Source organism: Natator depressus, chromosome 5 (genome assembly GCF_965152275.1).
Source record: "Natator depressus isolate rNatDep1 chromosome 5, rNatDep2.hap1, whole genome shotgun sequence".
Classification (NCBI taxonomy): Eukaryota; Metazoa; Chordata; order Testudines; family Cheloniidae; genus Natator; species Natator depressus.
Window position 1 is genome coordinate 74,468,173 of NC_134238.1, and position 17,917 is coordinate 74,486,089.

General features: G+C 42.3%; 1 protein-coding gene across 3 annotated transcripts in view; it reads left to right on the top strand.

Moving 5' to 3' along the window:
• The window catches only part of HSD17B4 (hydroxysteroid 17-beta dehydrogenase 4), a 125,329-nt gene that overhangs the window by 13,755 nt on the left and 93,657 nt on the right, over positions 1-17,917 (top strand). For all 3 annotated transcript variants that reach the window (XM_074953014.1, XM_074953016.1, XM_074953015.1), the window contains exons 3-8: positions 5,870-5,977; positions 6,594-6,653; positions 10,368-10,389; positions 10,498-10,544; positions 11,458-11,542; positions 13,064-13,251. In XM_074953014.1, the coding sequence (XP_074809115.1) occupies positions 5,870-5,977; positions 6,594-6,653; positions 10,368-10,389; positions 10,498-10,544; positions 11,458-11,542; positions 13,064-13,251 (510 nt within the window). The remainder of the gene's footprint in view (positions 1-5,869; positions 5,978-6,593; positions 6,654-10,367; positions 10,390-10,497; positions 10,545-11,457; positions 11,543-13,063; positions 13,252-17,917) is intronic.

Genomic DNA, 17,917 nt, shown 5'->3' on the forward strand with positions numbered 1-17,917 from the left:
CCACAGGGGCAGGGTAAATCACTCTTCCCGGACCCTGCTGTACACTGGGCACGTGGCTCTTGGGGAGAGCCAGTGCTGTAAGGCGGGCCTAATAATCATAGAATCATAGAATATTGGGGGTGGAAGGGACCTCAGGAGGTCATCTAGTCCAACCACGTGCTCAAAGCAGGACTAATCCCCAACTAAATCATCCCAGCCAGGGCTTTGTCAAGCCTGACCTTAAAAACCACAAAGGAAGGAGATTCCATCAACTCCCTAGGTAACGCATTCCAGTGCTTCACCACCTTCCTAGTGAAAAAGTTTTTCCTACTATCCAACCTAAACCGCCCCCACTGCAACTTGAGACCATTACTCATTCCTGTCCCCACATTTTCCACAGGATGTGATCATTATGGAAGATATCTCGCTGCTGAGGGTGAGCAGGGAATCAAGGGAAGGTCTTCTCCAAGCCTGCAGCTTCCACCTGCCCCCTATGCGGCTCGCCTGTGTGCAGCAATTGTCTCTCCTCTGCCGCTCAGACTAGGCATGCGGTGGGAGACACGTCTGCTTTCTGCAACCCTTCTGCCCCCAACAACTCGCTTCAGCGATTCCTAAAATCAGATCCACTTACCGGGGCCTCCTCTCCTGTTTGCACTTAGCCAAGATCCGACTGCTGTGATGGGGTAGAAAAGAGCTCCTGACTGCATGCATCTCTGGCCTCCGAGTCATTCTCTGCCTTTGGGTCTCTCTCGCCCTCCACATTCTCGTCCAAGATTCCCTCCTCCTGGCTCGGTCCACTCTCAACTGGCACACGAGCCAACAAAGTGTCCACAGGGGCCTTTGCAGTGGAGGTGGTGTTGCTGCTGAGTATCATGACCAGCTCTTTGTAGAACTGGCAGCTCATGGGCGCAGCACTGGAGCAGTGGTTTGCCTTCCACACCTTGTGGTAGGCGCTGCACAGCTCCTTCTCTTTGACCCTATATTGCAATGTGTCCTGGTCATGGCCCCTTTCTGTCATTCATCGTGAAGTCTGTCTGTACGTATTATAATTCCTATGGCTGGAGTGCAGATGGGACTGGACAGCCTCCTCTCCCCAAATTCCAGTCGGCATTGCTCCAACCGGGGGATCGCCTTGTGTGTGGAGCAGGCATCGCCACCTGGAAAGATGCGCTGAGACCACTGCACACATCAGCGAGCAAACAGGAAGGTGACTTTCAAATTTCCAAAGGAATTTACGGCATGGGGATGATGGTTGGTCACCTGAGGGCAGGGCAGTAGAATTCAAACCAATGACCAGAGAGGTGAGAACAGGCATTGTGGGACACCTCTTGGAAGCCAATCACAGCGCTGTAATCACCACGGAGTCTACACTGGCCCCCGCTGTTCTGTTGTCCCAGCGCAGAAAGCTGTACACCTCTCAATGGGGCGCTTTTTTTTAAAAGTGCTACAACTGTAGTTTCTGCGTGCTAAGTGGGTTAGCAGCAGGGTGGATAAAAATCAATGATTTTTTTAAAAAAATGAGAAAAATCGGATTTTTTTAATTTAAATCGGGTTTTTTTGGTAAAATGCTTTTTGAGGAAAAACCGATCTAAAGATAGTTTTAATTAAGATGCATTATAGCTCAAAGGTATCTCATCATGGAATAGGGATTATAAATTCTAATTCTATAGTATGAGACAATATATTCATGTAATGTTTAAGAAAAGTTTTATAAATGAGTTCCAATAATTCATGGATTAGGGACCCAATCTTATGGGGTTCCAGGGGCTTCTGTATAGATTATTTAGGTTAATCTTTCTATCTACCCAATGGGACTCAGAACTCAGTCCAGAAGATGCCATCAGAGATGCTTAGTTTTGCAGTTCTCAGACTGTAGATTTGTGTCTCCAGAGGTAACACGCTTGTTCACAGCAAAAATGTTTTTAAATAAATAAAGAATATATAGAGGTGAGAAATAACAGACCTCAACTCTGTTTCATACAGTCAATCCCTTACCTCTCTCTAAAAGTGCAAAGTTTCAAAAAGTTCAATGAATAGAAGATTGTTGGGGCGGAATAGATTTGGACAAGGAGAAGAAGTCTGGTGATAAATGTGAGAAGCGAGGGACATATGCTTGTTTTGTTAAAATATTATATGTTTGCTGTCGAAGAAAAAAATCCAGAATACATAACATTGTTAATTTAGGTAACTAAAACAATTTAAACGTCTGTCTGGTGGTGTTGTCCTCCTAATACAGCATGGCAAGAAAATCCTCCAAATATTAATGATTAACCTGTTGAATTAGAGATAGTTCACCTCCCAATGACTTCAAAAATATCTGTTTCAATTACCTTTGGTAAATGAAATAACCCAACAATCATTCATTTTCTGATATAGCTGTAAAACTAATCTGAAAAGTTTTCAAAATAAGTCATTGTTTAAAAACATATAGTGTGTACCTTCTAAAAATGAAACCTACATCTATCTCTGAGTTGTGAAGAATATGTATTAAAGTTATAACAACCAACAAGAATGCACTTTTATGTAGAAAACGATGATTAAATCGAATCTTCCTGACTAGTGATTTAAATCATGAAGTCAAATTGATTGAAATAAATCAAATCCACCCTGCTTTGCCGTGTGTACACTGCGCTGAAATTTTGCCATTGTAGACAGGGCCTAAGTATTATCTAAGGATGATAAGGGAAGGCAAACATAAAAGTTACAGAGTAAATAAACACAAAGATGCGTCAGTCTTTCCAGTTCTGTATTAGATAAAATCCCTGTTCTAATACAATTTACCTATTTCCTTTGAACAGTTTCCCACCATACCACTTAGCTACAGGGAGCATCCACTGTTTCACAGACTCTTTCACACCTAGTGTCTTGTCCCCCAGTTTTTGGATGGATTTTACTTCCAACCTCTTCTTTTTTTAAAAAGGGTTTGCAGGGTGTCTTTGTTTTTTGTTTACACAAATCAGATGTCAAGAATTATAACACTCATAAACCAGTCGGAGAACACTTCAGTCTCTCTGGTCACGCAATCAGAGACATGAAGGTTGCTATCTTACAACAAAAAAACTTCAAATCCAGAGTCCAGCGAGAAACTGCTGAATTGGAATTCATTTGCAAATTGGATACTATTAATTTAGGCTTAAATAGGGACTGGGAGTGGCTAAGTCATTATGCAAGGTAGCCTATTTTCCCCTTGTTTTTTCCTACCCCCCCCCCCCCCCCAAGACGTTCTGGTTAAACTTGGATTTATGCTGGAAGTGGCCCACCTTGATTGTCATGCACATTGTGGGGAGAGTGGTCAGTTTGGATGAGCTATTGCCAGCAGGAGAGTGAGTTTGTGGGGGGGGGGGGGTGAGAAAACCTGGATTTGTGCTGGAAATGGCCCACCTTGATTTTCATGCAGGTTGTAAGGAGAGTGGTCACTTTGGATAAGCTATTACCAGCAGGAGAGCGAGTTTGTGTGTGTGGTTTTTGGAGGGGGGTGAGGAGGTGAGAGAACCTGGATTTGTGCAGGAAATGGCCCACCTTGATTATCATACACATTGTGAAGAGAGTGGTCACTTTGGATGGGCTGTTACCAGCAAGAGAGTGAGTTTGTGTGGGGGGGGGCGGAGGGTGAGAAAACCTGGATTTGTGCTGGAAATGGCCCAACTTGATGATCACTTTAGATAAGCTGTTACCAGCAGGAGAGTGGGGTGGGAGGAGGTATTGTTTCATGGTGTCTGTGTATATAATAGTGTCTTCTGCAATTTCCACAGTATGCATCCGATGAAGTGAGCTGTAGCTCACGAAAGCTCATGCTCAAATAAATTGGTTAGTCTCTAAGGTGCCACAAGTACTCCTTTTCTTTTTGCGAATACAGACTAACACGGCTGTTACTCTGAAACCTGTTTTTCTTTAGTCACTGTAGATATTCAAAATAGGAAAATTCCCAGGTGCCTTAGTGTCTTTCCATTAACTCTAAGGACCAATCATTTGTCTTTTCCTGGGTTGTACACTGGATTGTTACTTGAGTCCGCTTTTGTGTAAATAGCAGGCTTGGGAGGTACCTCTTTCTGTCCAATTGCGCACCTCGCTGATGTGTGGTGGAGTTGAAGTTTAAGAGCACAATTCTCTGTGTACGCAGATAGGTAATGTCATAACCATAGCTTGTATACATATCTCATGATTATTATATTTAGAACATTACAAGAACAAGCTTTCAAAAAACGAGCTTTTGTAAAAGACCTTAATGGAGCCATTTTTGTGGATACAATAACACTGTATACAATCTGTTGATTTTAACTGCTCATTTTGGGGGTTTAAACCTCTTCTCCCCTTGGGGTGTCTGGACCCTGACTGTCACACCACCCTGTGGCTTTAGTTCCTGCAGAAAACTCCTGTAACTCACCCTGGGACCTAAAATATAAACCCTAGCTCATACAGATTTGTGAATAAAGTTGTACAATGGTCTCAAATGCACTCCATGTGTCTGTAATAGCTGTTGCATGTGACCATGCAGCTTTTCAAAGAGCACCAGCAAAGCCACTGGGTTTTCACATTTTGGGAAGTTTTGCATTCAAGGCTTTCCATTGAGGTACTACCCAGCTCTGCGTAGTTAGTCCTGAATAAGGAGAAACTATCAACTTACGTATGCTGTTACATGCAAACTACATCAAATGACCTGAGAAAGTTTAACGAAATCTAAATCTACAGCACTTCAGTAGGCTGTGGTCTAACTATCGGTGTGGACCGTGGTGCTGCACTCAAAAAGTTCCTTAGTGCGTGTTGATGTGCTGCTGTTTGAAAGAGTAATACATTAAAACGCACTAGGGTACTTTTTGTGTACCGCAGTGGAGTCCACGTGGACAGTGTGCAGCATGTTCTAGCACTGTAGATTTACACTTTAGCAGAGATGACACACGGGCCGGCGGGGGTTATATGCCCCTCCCCTCAGATATGCTGCTTGGCTTGTACTGAGCATGCTCAGTAACATCTGCTGAAGCTGCTGCCCTCACTCTGGGTCCCTACTGTCAGCAGATACGGCAATAAGTGTTTGTGTAGATGTGCCCTCAGGAACTGTATAGAATGTTATGAAATAACTCTACCTAATCCAGTAGAGCAGAGATGGGCAAACTACGTCTCGTGGGCCGGATCCGGCCCGTGCGCCTTTTTTAAGCTGGTCCGTGAGCTCCTACTGGGGTGCCAGGTTGGGGGCCACACCATGCGACTCGGCCCTGCTCCGGCACTCCAGCTGGGGCGCAGGTCGGGGGCCGCACCATGCCTAGGAGCCGGAGAAAGGACTTGCCACTGCTTTCGGGAGCCGCTTGAAGTAGGCGCTGCTCGGAGCCTGCACCCCTGAGCCTTTCCCCATGCCCCAGTCCCAGCCCCGATCCCCCTCCTGCTGTCCAAACCCCTCTATCCCAGCACGGAACACGGTCCTGCACCCTAAACTTCTCATCCCCATCTCCACCCCAGAGCCCACACCCCCAGCCGGAACCTGCACTCCTTCCCGCACCTTTGCTCCAGCCCTGATCCCCCTCTGAACCCCTCAGTCCCAGCCCAGAGCACCCTTCTCCACCGCCAAACTCCTCATCCTCAGTTCCACCCCAGAGCCCGCACCTCCAACCAGAGCCCTCACCTCCTACCACACCCCACCCCCAATTTTGTGAGCATTCATGGCCCGCCATACAATTTCTATTCCTTGATGTGGCTGTTAGGCGTAAAAGTTTGCCCACCCCTGCGGTAGTGTCAGACTGTTTACTCTCGTCCAAATAACTTAGATTGCCAGTAGAAATCAGCTGCAGTATATCTCATTAATAACATACACCAGAAACCTCAGTGGCTGCAGGATGAGAAGAGACTGTGAAACATATGAGTATCGATTGATCAAGAATTTCTTTTTTGTGTTCCGCAGTGAATGATCTGGGAGGTGACTCCAAAGGACATGGCAAAAGCTCCTCAGCTGCTGACAAAGTTGTTGAAGAAATAAGAGCGAAAGGAGGAAAAGCAGTAGCTAACTATGGTATGTTATTTTCCATAATAGATTTAATAGGGACACTTCATTTATGGAAATACAGTAGTACGTTCAACTGTTACTAAATGAAAAGGTAACAGTTTGTGACAAAGGACTACTCCAATACTATTAGTAATTTAATTCATTCAATGAGGTAAAACGTTGTTCGGAGGCTGGGGGAGATGGAGATATAAAGCATCTTAAAATGAAATCTCTGATCGCTTTATTCACTTGAACTCTTGGCACTGGTATGCTGGAAGGGGGAGCAACCCCGACCCCCAAAAAAGGTAGTCTTTTCTGTGACTTAGCAAGCTTATCATTTAGCCAACATAGAAACTAGACTGCCTGTTTTTAGTGAGTGTAGCTTCTTGGTTTTCATGTAATGATAAAATGCTGCACTGTTTGGCTTGTGCAGGAATTGCAGTGGTCTAATTGCCTGCAGTGGCTGAAATTTCATTTTACCCTATGGGGATTTCACATGAGCAGTTCACTTTTTCTTTTTAAATGTATCACACTCTATGTGGTTATCTACATCCTAGAAGTACATTGTATACAGTAATATGTGGCTGTGTAACAAATAAATGATTTTATTTGGAGATCATATCACTGCCTGTTTTGTTTACAGATTCAGTGGAGGCTGGTGAGAAGCTTGTGCAGTCAGCCCTTGAAGCTTTTGGGAGGATAGGTACAATTATTAACTTATGACTTGTTTGTTTGTGAATGCAAAGTCATCTTAAGCTGTGCAGTTAACAATTGAGAATTAGTGATAGCATGTACAGGAAATTCAATGTAATTAAATTCAAGATTGTGGTGTTCTACTCTCTGTAGTCCCAAACAAATAAAAAAGCCATTCCCAGTAACTAGAAGTTAGCAGTTTGCTAGTATAAAAGAAAATTGCAAGCTTTATCTAAGTAATTATTTTGAGCATTTAGAGTGTTTATGGAAGGAACACTGTTCCTTGAATATGTATAAATGACAGTACATCTTTTTCTGTAAATAAGTGTTGTCCGGCTATGCCGGAAGAACGACAGGACACACTGGATGTGGTATAATTAGGCCGCAACTTTATTCCTAAATGTCTGGGAGTGCCCAGCTGATACAAGTGTATAGTGCAAGTAATTCCATAATCATTTAAACATAGCGGGACGGGCTGCTGTCAGCTCTCCCTCTTTACCCATCTTGCTCCCAGCCAACCCACTGCTGGGGCCCTGCCACCCTGAATGAAGGTTAAAGGGGGTGCTATAAAGGAGGGAGGGGGTGTGATTCCCTGCCGTACCAGTCAGAGGAGCCCTGAATCTTCCCCTGTTTCTGTTTAAAGAATAACCCCTTGAAATCCTTTACCAATTCATTTTATCTGCTCACCATCACCTTTCCCTATGGAGTACCCGCACCAAATATTGGCTCCATGATTACGTAATCAGTTATGACATCATAGCCCAATCCCTATTTCATGTTCATCCTAGCTAAGCTCCCAACCCCCTGTGGGGAAGGCAAAAAACCCCCACACTTTGCCTTGGCTAATCTGGCAGTGAGGGAAAAAGTCCTTCCCAGCCCCCAGAGAAAGGAGCGAGTAGTTTAATGCCCATAGTGGATCATGACAAAACCTGCTATTTAGCTACTTCCAAGGATGGGAGGGTGGATGCTGTTCCGCCTGGTCCAGGTAAAAGAGGGCTTTTCCTGCACTGTCGTGGACCTAAATAGTCCCCCTGTCTCTTCCATTCACCTGGGGGGGTTGGTCAGCATCCCCACACATATCTGGTCTGAAGCTGCCGCAGCCAGTCATTCTTGCTCTCTAGCCATTAAAGCGGCCACACACTTTTTCCTACAAGACAGACAACAGTACCCACTCCATAATGTGCACTGTGGTCATTATGGATGACTTCTGTAGGGACTGAATTTGTCAGGAATATATAAAAGTTTATTATAACATAGGGAAAAACGGAACTCTGATTCCCCTTATGTCTCTGTTTTAAGGTAACATTAGGGTGACCAGATATCAAGTGTGAAAAATTGGGACGGGGGTGGAGGGAAATAGGTGCCTATATAAGAAAAAGCCGCAAATATCGGGACTGTCCCTAGGTAGCATGTTTCTGCTCTTACACCATTTATTAAAGGGAGACCAATGGTTTAGAAATAATATTTCCTTGCGAAAATTTTTCGCTTACTCTTATTTCTAGCAACACCTAATTATAACTGAAAGATTTGTGCATTTGACAGTATAATCAATTTCACAGTTTCCCTTGCTAATATGGTTCTTTCACAGAGAAACAGGAGGGTGAAATACATATTTATTTATTTTTTTAAAAAGTAATTTTAAGAGTCACAACATTTGTCAGGGAAACTTGGGAGAAGTTTTACAACCTGGAACTTATATGATTTAGTTTTTTGAACCTGACTGGCTTTAAAGGTGATTGTTGTTCCATTAATATAAACACTGAATGTGGTAACATAACAGAAGGTGAATTTATTTATACACATCACTCTTCATCTTCCCCTTCCAAAACAAACAAACAAAAGCCAACAAATGAGAATTCAACTCTCTCCAGTTTGCTGCTCCACTTAAAAATAAGCATATATCAGGTAATATGGTCCTTCAAGTTATTACCCAATTTTTGACCTTCCTTACAGGTCTTCTCTAAAGTTAGTTGGCAAATAATGGTTTGCAATTATTTATGGTTCCCCAGTAGATCTCCATTTCTGTGAAGATCAGTCCCCTCTACTTTATCACCAAGTTGTCCCCTCAAAGATTACGCCAGACACTTGCCAACTGTCATTGTAGAACACTACCCAAAATATTAGACCTACACCTTGGAAAACTTAACACAGCAACCCAGATATCTTAGCAGTACTGAATCTCTGATAACCCATATTCTAGGCTGGACTATCATTTCAGTTTATTATTCCAGGATAAAAGAGAACTTGAATTCCAAGACAGAAAAAATATACTTCTAAAGCATGGTGACTTGTTCCTTAAATCTTGATTGTTCAGCGTTCTTCTTTAAAACGGTATATGTAGTCTTAAAGGAAGTGGGTATCATTTCACTTTTTTCTTGGCTCTGTTTTATGTTTGCTTTTAATAACTTAGTCCACTCCACAATGTCTGTCTTGCCCTTTTGCTGAAAATAGTTCAAGGAAGCATAGTTCTGACTGCTCTGGCAAATCTAAAGGACAGAATTATTGGTTCACATAAACAGAGAGCAAACTTTGATCTGTTTTCTTTTATCATGCTGTTTATTTTCTTATTGGCATGACATTATGTTGCTAGTCATCTAATCCCTGATGAACAGAATTGAAAGAATGTTGAAGAGATTCATGAAGAGTTAAAGATGCTCAGTAACATTTGAGTAATTCTCTTTATTTTTGCCTTACCTTAGTGAAGAATAGACTGTTGTGGTGCTACAGAGAGTAAAAGGTCCCAAACATTTCCTTAATTAATAAAGTTTGTGTTTTGCAAATGCTTGTCAGTATTAATCATTATCTAACTTTTTACTTTGGCTGAGTACCTGGAAATGGTATTTGGTCAGAGTTGAGCAATGGATAAGAACAAAGGCAAATAAAACTCTACAAAGCATTGAGCTGTGTGTTAATTTTTCTTCCATTTCTTCACTTATCTCTTGCCCCCTTTTCCCACTTCTGTCTTCTGTTTTCATTCTTTCCTTTTATTTCCAGCCATTTCCTTCTTCCTACTGTTTTCTTCAATCCTTTTATTATTTTCCATCTTCTCCCTCTGTTTTCTCTCTATCTGTTCCATTTCCCCCTAAACTATACAGTTTTCCCCTTCTGTATATTTCTCTCTGTTGCCCTGATGTCCACATTTCTTTATGCTCAGGGTAGCATGTGCAGGACAGAAACCTGGGCAGTGGGTGGTTCCGAAGCTCCCTTTCTTGCCTTATTGTTGGTTGTGTGGTCTGAGTTACAGTACAGGCTTTCTGACTGTTTCTCCATGGTGCCACCCACTTTGAGTTCTGGAGTATTCCAGCTTTTTTGTTACCATAAATCATGTAATTCAGAATTTGTAGCAAGTAGCATCATTGATCTGGGCGGTCTCATCAGTACAAACTTGAGCGTGATGTCACTGAGGTAGGGGGCTGGTTTATGGCACCTTCCCATCAGTGATTAGTGCTGTCACCTCAACACCTGGGTCTACTTATGAGGCTTCACTGCAGCTTGTGGCAAACTGGGACTACATGTCCCAAAATACTTTAAAACATAAGGAAAGCCATGCACTTCCCAATTCTGGAACAGCCCTAGTCAGTATGAGTGAGTGACTATATAACAATTATAACAAACTGCATGTGAGCGCCTATAACATAGATTTTGAAAGCAGGAGCAGAGCTAAAGAAGGTGCAGATTCATACTTGTTCATACTTAAAATGTTTTGTTTTTGTGTTCTTTGCAGATATTGTTATAAACAATGCTGGGTAAGTAAATATGAAGATAGCTTTTCCCCATTGTTGTACCATATTCTAATCCTTTTGTTTAAATACATGTTCACCTTCCTTTTTTGTTTTCCTGACCATGTATTTTAGGATTCTGAGGGACCGTTCATTTGCTAGGATAAGTGATGAAGACTGGGGTAAGTCGATTAACTTTGAAGTTGACTTAGTGTCTAGAAACCTAAATTTGTTAGTCTCTAAGGTGCCCCAAGTACTCCTTTTCTTCACTAGTTAAGTAAATGAGAGTGTGAGGGGCACGGGTTGGGGGTGGGTCTGGTTGTACCTGACCTTAGAGATTCACGCTTGGCCTGCAAATCTCAGCCCCAAGATGCTTAATTCGTTATCAGCTTTCACACTGGGTCAGTGTTGCAATCCACACTGGACTCATGCAAATGTCGCCCCCATCTCCGAAAAGAAAAAAAAAAACACTCCTAAAACCAGACCTCCTGGTTCAGAGGCTGTCGGGAAAAACCCACATGGGAAACATGCACCAATTTTGCCATGTGGGAAAAATGCATTTGTAACCCCGAGAAACCCCTGAAACCCTCAGCAGCCCAGAAAGACAGGCAATACCCAAAACCTATAACAAGGGAAGGGTGGTGTGAAGCTGCAGTGCCCAGTGGCAGTCGGAACAGGACATCAAGCAAATACCCCTCAGTGAAGTGATGGGAAATGAGCACCCAATTAAGTCCCCGAAAGACTACCAGTAAGAGGCAGGAACCGCAGAAAAAGAAGCCCCTGGCTATGCTTAAGCACAAGGGGTCTGTGATACCATGAGATCCATGTGCTAGAGGGGCCCACAGGACAAGAAGGGGAGCAGGGAGAAGACCAGCCTAATCAGTTCAAATGCCCATCCCACAGCATTTCAAAATGAGTTTAAAAAAATACAGTGCAGATGTCCAGACTGTGGTCAAATTAGCTGAGTGTAAATGAAATGAGATGAAGCTCAATGGGCCTCTCCTTTTTTTTTCTCGGAGGAAGTAGAAATTGCATATTTTATTTTGCCACAAAAGGGAAAATAATCAAATGTCTGTTCAATTAATTTGATTGTAGATATAATTCATAGAGTTCATTTGAAGGGATCATTCCTGGTCACCAGAGCTGCATGGAATCATATGAAAAATCAAAAGTTTGGAAGGTAAAACTGTATAAGGTTAATTCTTTCATCAGCAAACAGGAGATTGACACGAGCTTTCTGATGTTGCAGTGGATTACTTGATCATTTTTGCTCCCCTTTAGTCAATGGGAAGGAAATAATCACTTTGTGCCCAAATGTGTGAGGTTGACATCCCTTTGTTTCCTGCCTTCTCCTACACACGCTCTGTGGATGACATCCGAACAACTTTTTTTTTTTTTTTTTAAGTTATTTTTGTCTTTCAATAAACATCTCCAGATTTATTGTGAAGATTTGTGTGTGCTCTCTGCCTGGTATGTTCCCATAGCTGAAGTGGTGCCATCAGTTCACATTACATCCAGATAGATGTATATTTTTCACCTTTATATGTATTCTTTGTAATGATTGTCCTGGTGTTTTGTCAATCTGGCTGTTTAGTCCTATCCACCTAGAAGTTGAAGATTAAATTAGTTTGTGCTTCATTCTGTGACCAAAATGGCATTCAGTGGCTGAGTATGAAGTGAGAAGGAGAGATTGGTAGCAAAATATTTTGCCCATTTGATCACTTGTTGGGCATAATTTTGGGAATTGCATCCCTGTATATATGACATAATTCTTCTTTTGCTCTGTTTTGTAAATCACTTTGTTTATTGCTAAATGATGTTAGTGTTATTTACCAAATGTATCTTCACATAATGTGTAGAAACGTGTTACTTGCAGAATGTCTGCTTCTGTACAGTTTTTAGCTTTTTCTCACATTGACTCTCTTAACGTAACCAAAGCACCTTTATTTGGACTGAAGATGGTGAAACCATGTCGATATAGCAATTTGGAATGATGTTGAGACAGATTCTTATCTCAGTTACGCTTGTGTTAACTTGGAGTGATTCTCGTTAAGTCAGTGCAGCTACTGTAGATGCACACTCTATGTAATTCAGATCAGAATCAGGACTGGTTATGGTGAGACTCATTTTTAACTGCTCAAAAAGGCGACATGTATGTGGCACGCGTTAGGCGCTGATTCGGCCAAGTACTTAAACTTGTGTCTAACTTTAAGCATGTGAGTAGTGCTGTTGATTAGGTAGGGGGTAGGAGAAAACAGTTTTTAACTTAGCAAAATTTTCTGTTTGTCAAAGCTATTTTTAAAATGTAAAAATATCTCCATATGAAATATGTGGTAAAATGCAAACATACATTCCATTAGTGCCCTCCCCGGTTCTTACAGAATAGTTGTGCCATTATGCCAGTGGTTGCAAGCTGCTATTTCTGTTCTAATATGGGACCAAATCCTGAGAGGTGCTGAGCACCTTTAATTCCCTTTGCATTACTGTTCAGTATTTGTGTCATTTTTCGCATCACCCCAACACATAAAAAAAAAAATTGCTTCTTAATTATCCAAACGTTCATTTTGACATGTTGAGATGTTACAGAATTACCATTCTTATGGTTTCAGGATGTGTAATTGTCAGAAGCCAAAAATGGCTGCAACACTTAACCTGGCAACCTCTAGAAACTATTAATTTTCTGTTTTTCCTTCTCTTTAAGAATAATTATGACTTCTTCAGCTGCTGGAATATATGGCAACTTTGGTCAGGCAAACTACAGTGCTGCCAAACTTGGCCTTTTGGGTCTTTCAAATACACTTGCAATTGAAGGCAGAAAATACAACATCCACAGTAACACAATTGCACCTACTGCTGGGTCGAGGCTGACTCAGGCTATCATGCCACAAGGTAAGTAACTTGAGCTCTGTGAGAACTGAGTCTTTGAGAGTTGGAGCACAACCAGTTTTCTCACCAGTTGAAACATTCCATTCCTTTACACTTCTGAAACTCTTTTCTTGTCTATTTATAATAAATTATCTTTCCAGTTTCATGTGCTGTAAGGAAGTAAGACATCAGAAGAGAGCTCTAGCAGCCTTTATGATTCACTAGAATTACTTTATGCGCTGAAACTTTGTGACTGTGGCTTCATTCAGCATGCACTGAAATCAGTTGAAAGATCCCCATTTTGTTCAGTAGGTATTGAATCAGGGCTGTATTTGTGGTGTTTGCATTTATTGTAATATTACTGTTTGTTTTCAGTGTGGTACATGTTTCACAAAATATGGAGTAGACAAAACTGACCTGAGTAAATTAAAACAGGAGATGGGGGAAAGCAGATAAGTCTGACATAACACACAGCAACTAGTGGGATGCACCCTTTACATACCATATACTTACTTAAACTTGTACTGGATTATACTAATATAATAATATTATAGATTGTCTGAAAGACTACACAGGAAAATGTTTTGAGAAGGGGTTTGAAGAAGATGGTGAATAAATAAATGAAAAGATGAGGTCAGAGCTTTGGGTTGCTTGAAGTTTTTCTGATGCAGTTTAGTTACTTAGACTACTCTTGATAGTCTCCACATAAGAGAAAAGTAGGCAAAACTTGGAGAACTAAGAGTTATAGATTTTTAAGGCCAGAAGGGACCATTATGGTGATGTAGTCTGCAAAACACAGATCATGGAACTGTCCCCAGAAGATGTACTACTTTGTAGTAATGTAAGGAACTGCAAGCCCAATTTTTAAACATGCCAGAAATTGGCTATTTATATCAGCTTTTAGATGGCTGTGACAGGGTACAACTGACCACTGTGGCGCCTCTTGATGGCTGTCATGGGAATTAGCTCTGCTCTCTGTGGCGCCCTCCTCTGGTGATGACTCGCCACTGTCACTTTTGTTCCGGGACCCACGCATCCTCTTCAGTGACGCTGCCCTCTGGCTGTGCCACACTTTGTGTTCCCCACCTTCTGGGGGAATAGTCCAGCCACTCCCTCAGTGGCAACTGCAGTCCATTGTCCCAGGGCCACTTCCCATGTGGCTCCAGCACCCTTTTCTGTCCTTACCTCAGGGCCTCAGCCTGCAGGCCCTAGCAGCCAGCCAGGAGCTCTCTAGCTCCCCCAGTCCCTGCTTGCAGTACTGCTCTGTCCCAGGTGCTGGCGCTCCTTCCTCCTTCTAGAAGCCTGGTCTTCTCCCCTCAAGCTCCAGTGAGCTACTGATCTCTGCTCTGCCCTCTAGTCCTTATATTAGCCTGCTGGCCCATGATTGGCTGCTCCTCGTAGCCCCATTCTAATTGGCTGCCTCCCTAGGGCTGCTTTTTACCCCTTTTCTGCCAGTGAGGGATAGCTGCCCCATCACAATGCCCAAGTACTAATGTTTTGTTTTGTTTATTTTTTTAAATGCAGTGTTTTCTTTATTCATTTGAAAGTATGTCTCCTCCTCCGCCCCCAGTAATATCTAGCTTTTTCCCTCAAAGCATTCAGAAGGAATCATCACATTCTCTTTAGGAACTAACAGTGTGCCAGACCCACCAGAACATAGTGTTTGAGGATGGAACTGTATGAAACCAATGCACGGCTTTTAAAATTTGGCATACATATCTTCTGAATCCTTCCAGAAGATCCAGTGGTATCTCTTCTGACAAAGTTAGTCTCTCAAAAGTTGAATTGCCTTTGTCTCTCATCATTCTTTTGCAGAACTGAACTTATCGGCTGTGCCCTCCTATGATGATCTTCACAGAGTTTAAGACTAGAAGGGACCATTACATCATCTAGTCTGACTTCCTGTATATTATAGGCTATGAAATTTCACCCACTTTACCTTGTATTGAGCCCTATAACTTGTGTTTGGCTAAAGCATACCTTCCAGGAAAGCTTCTAGTCTTGATTTGAAGACATTGAGAGAGAGAGAGAGCCCACTGCTTCCCTAGGTAGGCTTCTTCCAATGCTTAATCACCTTCACTGTTAAGAACATGTGCCTTATTTCAGATTTGAATTTGTCTGGCTTCAGCTTTTAGCCATTGGTTCCTGTTATACCTTTCTCCGCTTAATTAAAGAGCCATTTAATATCCGTTTTTTCCTCCCTGTGAAGATACTTGCACACTGCAGTCATCACTCCTCAGTCTTCTTTTTGATATGTTAAACAGATTGAAAGACCTAAAGAGCTCACTGTAAGACAATTTCTTCAACCCTCAAATAATTTTTGTGGCTCTTTTTTACACTCTCTTCGGTTTTTCAAGATTCTTTCTAAAATTTGGACACCAGAACTATACGCAGTAGTCTGTTGTCTATCTTACCAGTGTCTTATAGAGAAGTAAAAATCATGTCCGTACTACTGCTCACTGATTTGGAGCTCATGTTGAGTTGTTTGTCCACTTTGAACCCTAAATACTTTTCAGAGTCATTTCTTTCCAGGACACAGTCCCGCATTCTGTAAATATGGCTTGTATTCATTTGCTCTTAGTTAGCCAGTTCTTAATCCATGTAATGTGTGCTTTTATTGATATTGCATAGTGCTAATTTTTTAATCAGAATGTTGTGCAGTACTTAGTCAAATGCTTTACCAAAGTTTAAATATATTACGTCTGCGTACTTATCTGTATCAACCAGACTTTATCAAAGAATGAAATCAGGTTAGTTTGACAAGACATTTTCTATAAGACCATGTTGACTGGCATTAGTTATATTCCTGTTCTTCATTGATTGAATCCTAGACCATCTTTTCCATTATTTGCGTGGGATTAATGTCAGGCTAACCAGTTTATAATTGTGTCTCTTGGAATATTGGATCAACATTAATCCTCTTCTAGTCTTCGGGAATTTCCTGGGTATTCTAAGGCTTCTTAAAAATGAATATCAATGGGCAGAGATCTCATTAGCCAAGTCTTTTAGGACCCTTGGGTGCAAGTTATCCAGGCTTCCTGGTTTAAAACGGGTTTATCACTAGTAGATGTTGTTTAATGTCCTCGATTACTGGAAAGTTCTTTATCATCCAGCTGTGATACAAATACATCATCCTTCTTCTTTCCAAATACTGAACAGAAATATGTATTGAACAGTTCTGCCTTTTTTGCATCATTATTAACAATTTTACCATCTTCATCTAGTAATTAGCCTATGATATTGCTGGGATTTCATTTGTTCCTGATGTACTTAAAAACTCCTTCTTACCAACCTTTGCTCTGCCACCTATGATGTTTTCCTTGATGTCGTTAGTTTCTCTTATCCATTTTGTACACTTGATAGCTTCCAGTTTATAATGTTACCTATTTCTCCTTTTTTTTCATTGTTACATATTTCTTTTTTATTTCTAATTGCTGCTTTTATTTATCCATTGCCTGAGTTTGGTCTTTTAGCCAGAGTTGCCCTTTTTCAGATTGTGGAACTAAGGATTTTAGGCCATCTAACAAACTATTCTAAAAGAACTCCCAATTTTAATTCACATTTTTCTGTCCAAGTTTTCTCCAATCAGTTTTAGTTATAATTTTCCTTAGCCTTGGGAAATTTACCGTTTTTGAAGCAGTGTGTGGGCTTATACTTTATATATAATTTATTACCGATAAGAACTCTCCTTTGTTTGCCCATAATGAACGTAATTGGATCAGGATCACTGGTCCTTAGGCAATCACCAACTTCCAGTCCAGCGATTAATTCATCTTTATTTCCCACAGTGACGTCCAAAATCATTACCTCATGTGGGGTGCAATACTTTTGTGTTAGAAATTTATCATCTATAATTTTTAGAAAGTGTAACAATGTAATGTCTTCCAGATTGAAATCTCCCGTAACAACCTTTCTTTCCACACATTACAGATAGGTGCTTAAGGAATAATTCATCCTGTTCTCTGGTTTAATTCAGTGGTCTGTAACAGACCCCCACTAGTACCACATCATGGGCATTGTTAGGTTGTAAGTAACAAACAAATGAGAAGTGAACCAGTGCTGATTATAGTTACTCATTATTATAGTTATTCATTTTAGTCACGGGTATTTTTAGTAAAGCTCATGGACGGGTCACGGGCAGTAAACAAAAATTCATGGCCCGTGACATGTCCATGACTTGTACTATATACCCCTGACTAAATCTTGGTGCTCTCGGGGGTGAGCAGCCTGGGACCCCTGCTGTTGCCAGAGGGCGGGCGACTGGCAGCAGCACGCAGCCCAGGACCCCCGCTGGTGCTGGAGGAGGGGCGACCGGTGGCAGCACGCAGACTGGGGCCCCCGCTGGTGCTGGAGGAGGGACGACCGGTGGCAGCACGCAGACTGGGGCCCCCGCTGGTGCTGGAGGAGGGGCGACTGGTGGCAGCACGCAGACTGGGGCCCTCGCTGGTGCTGGGGGGTGGGGTGGCAGCAGCATGCAACCCCGAACGCCCGCTGGTTCTGGCGGGGGGGAGTGGGGCTGACAGGCTCCTTACATGGCTCCACACGCTGCCTTCACCCCGAGCGCTGGCTCTGCCCATGGCCAATGGGAGCTGCAGGGGCGGTGCCTGCAGGCTGAGGCAGCATGTGGAGCCATCTGCTAGGAGCTGACGGAGGGGGATGTTGCTGCTTCCGGGGAGGCCCCGGAGCCAAG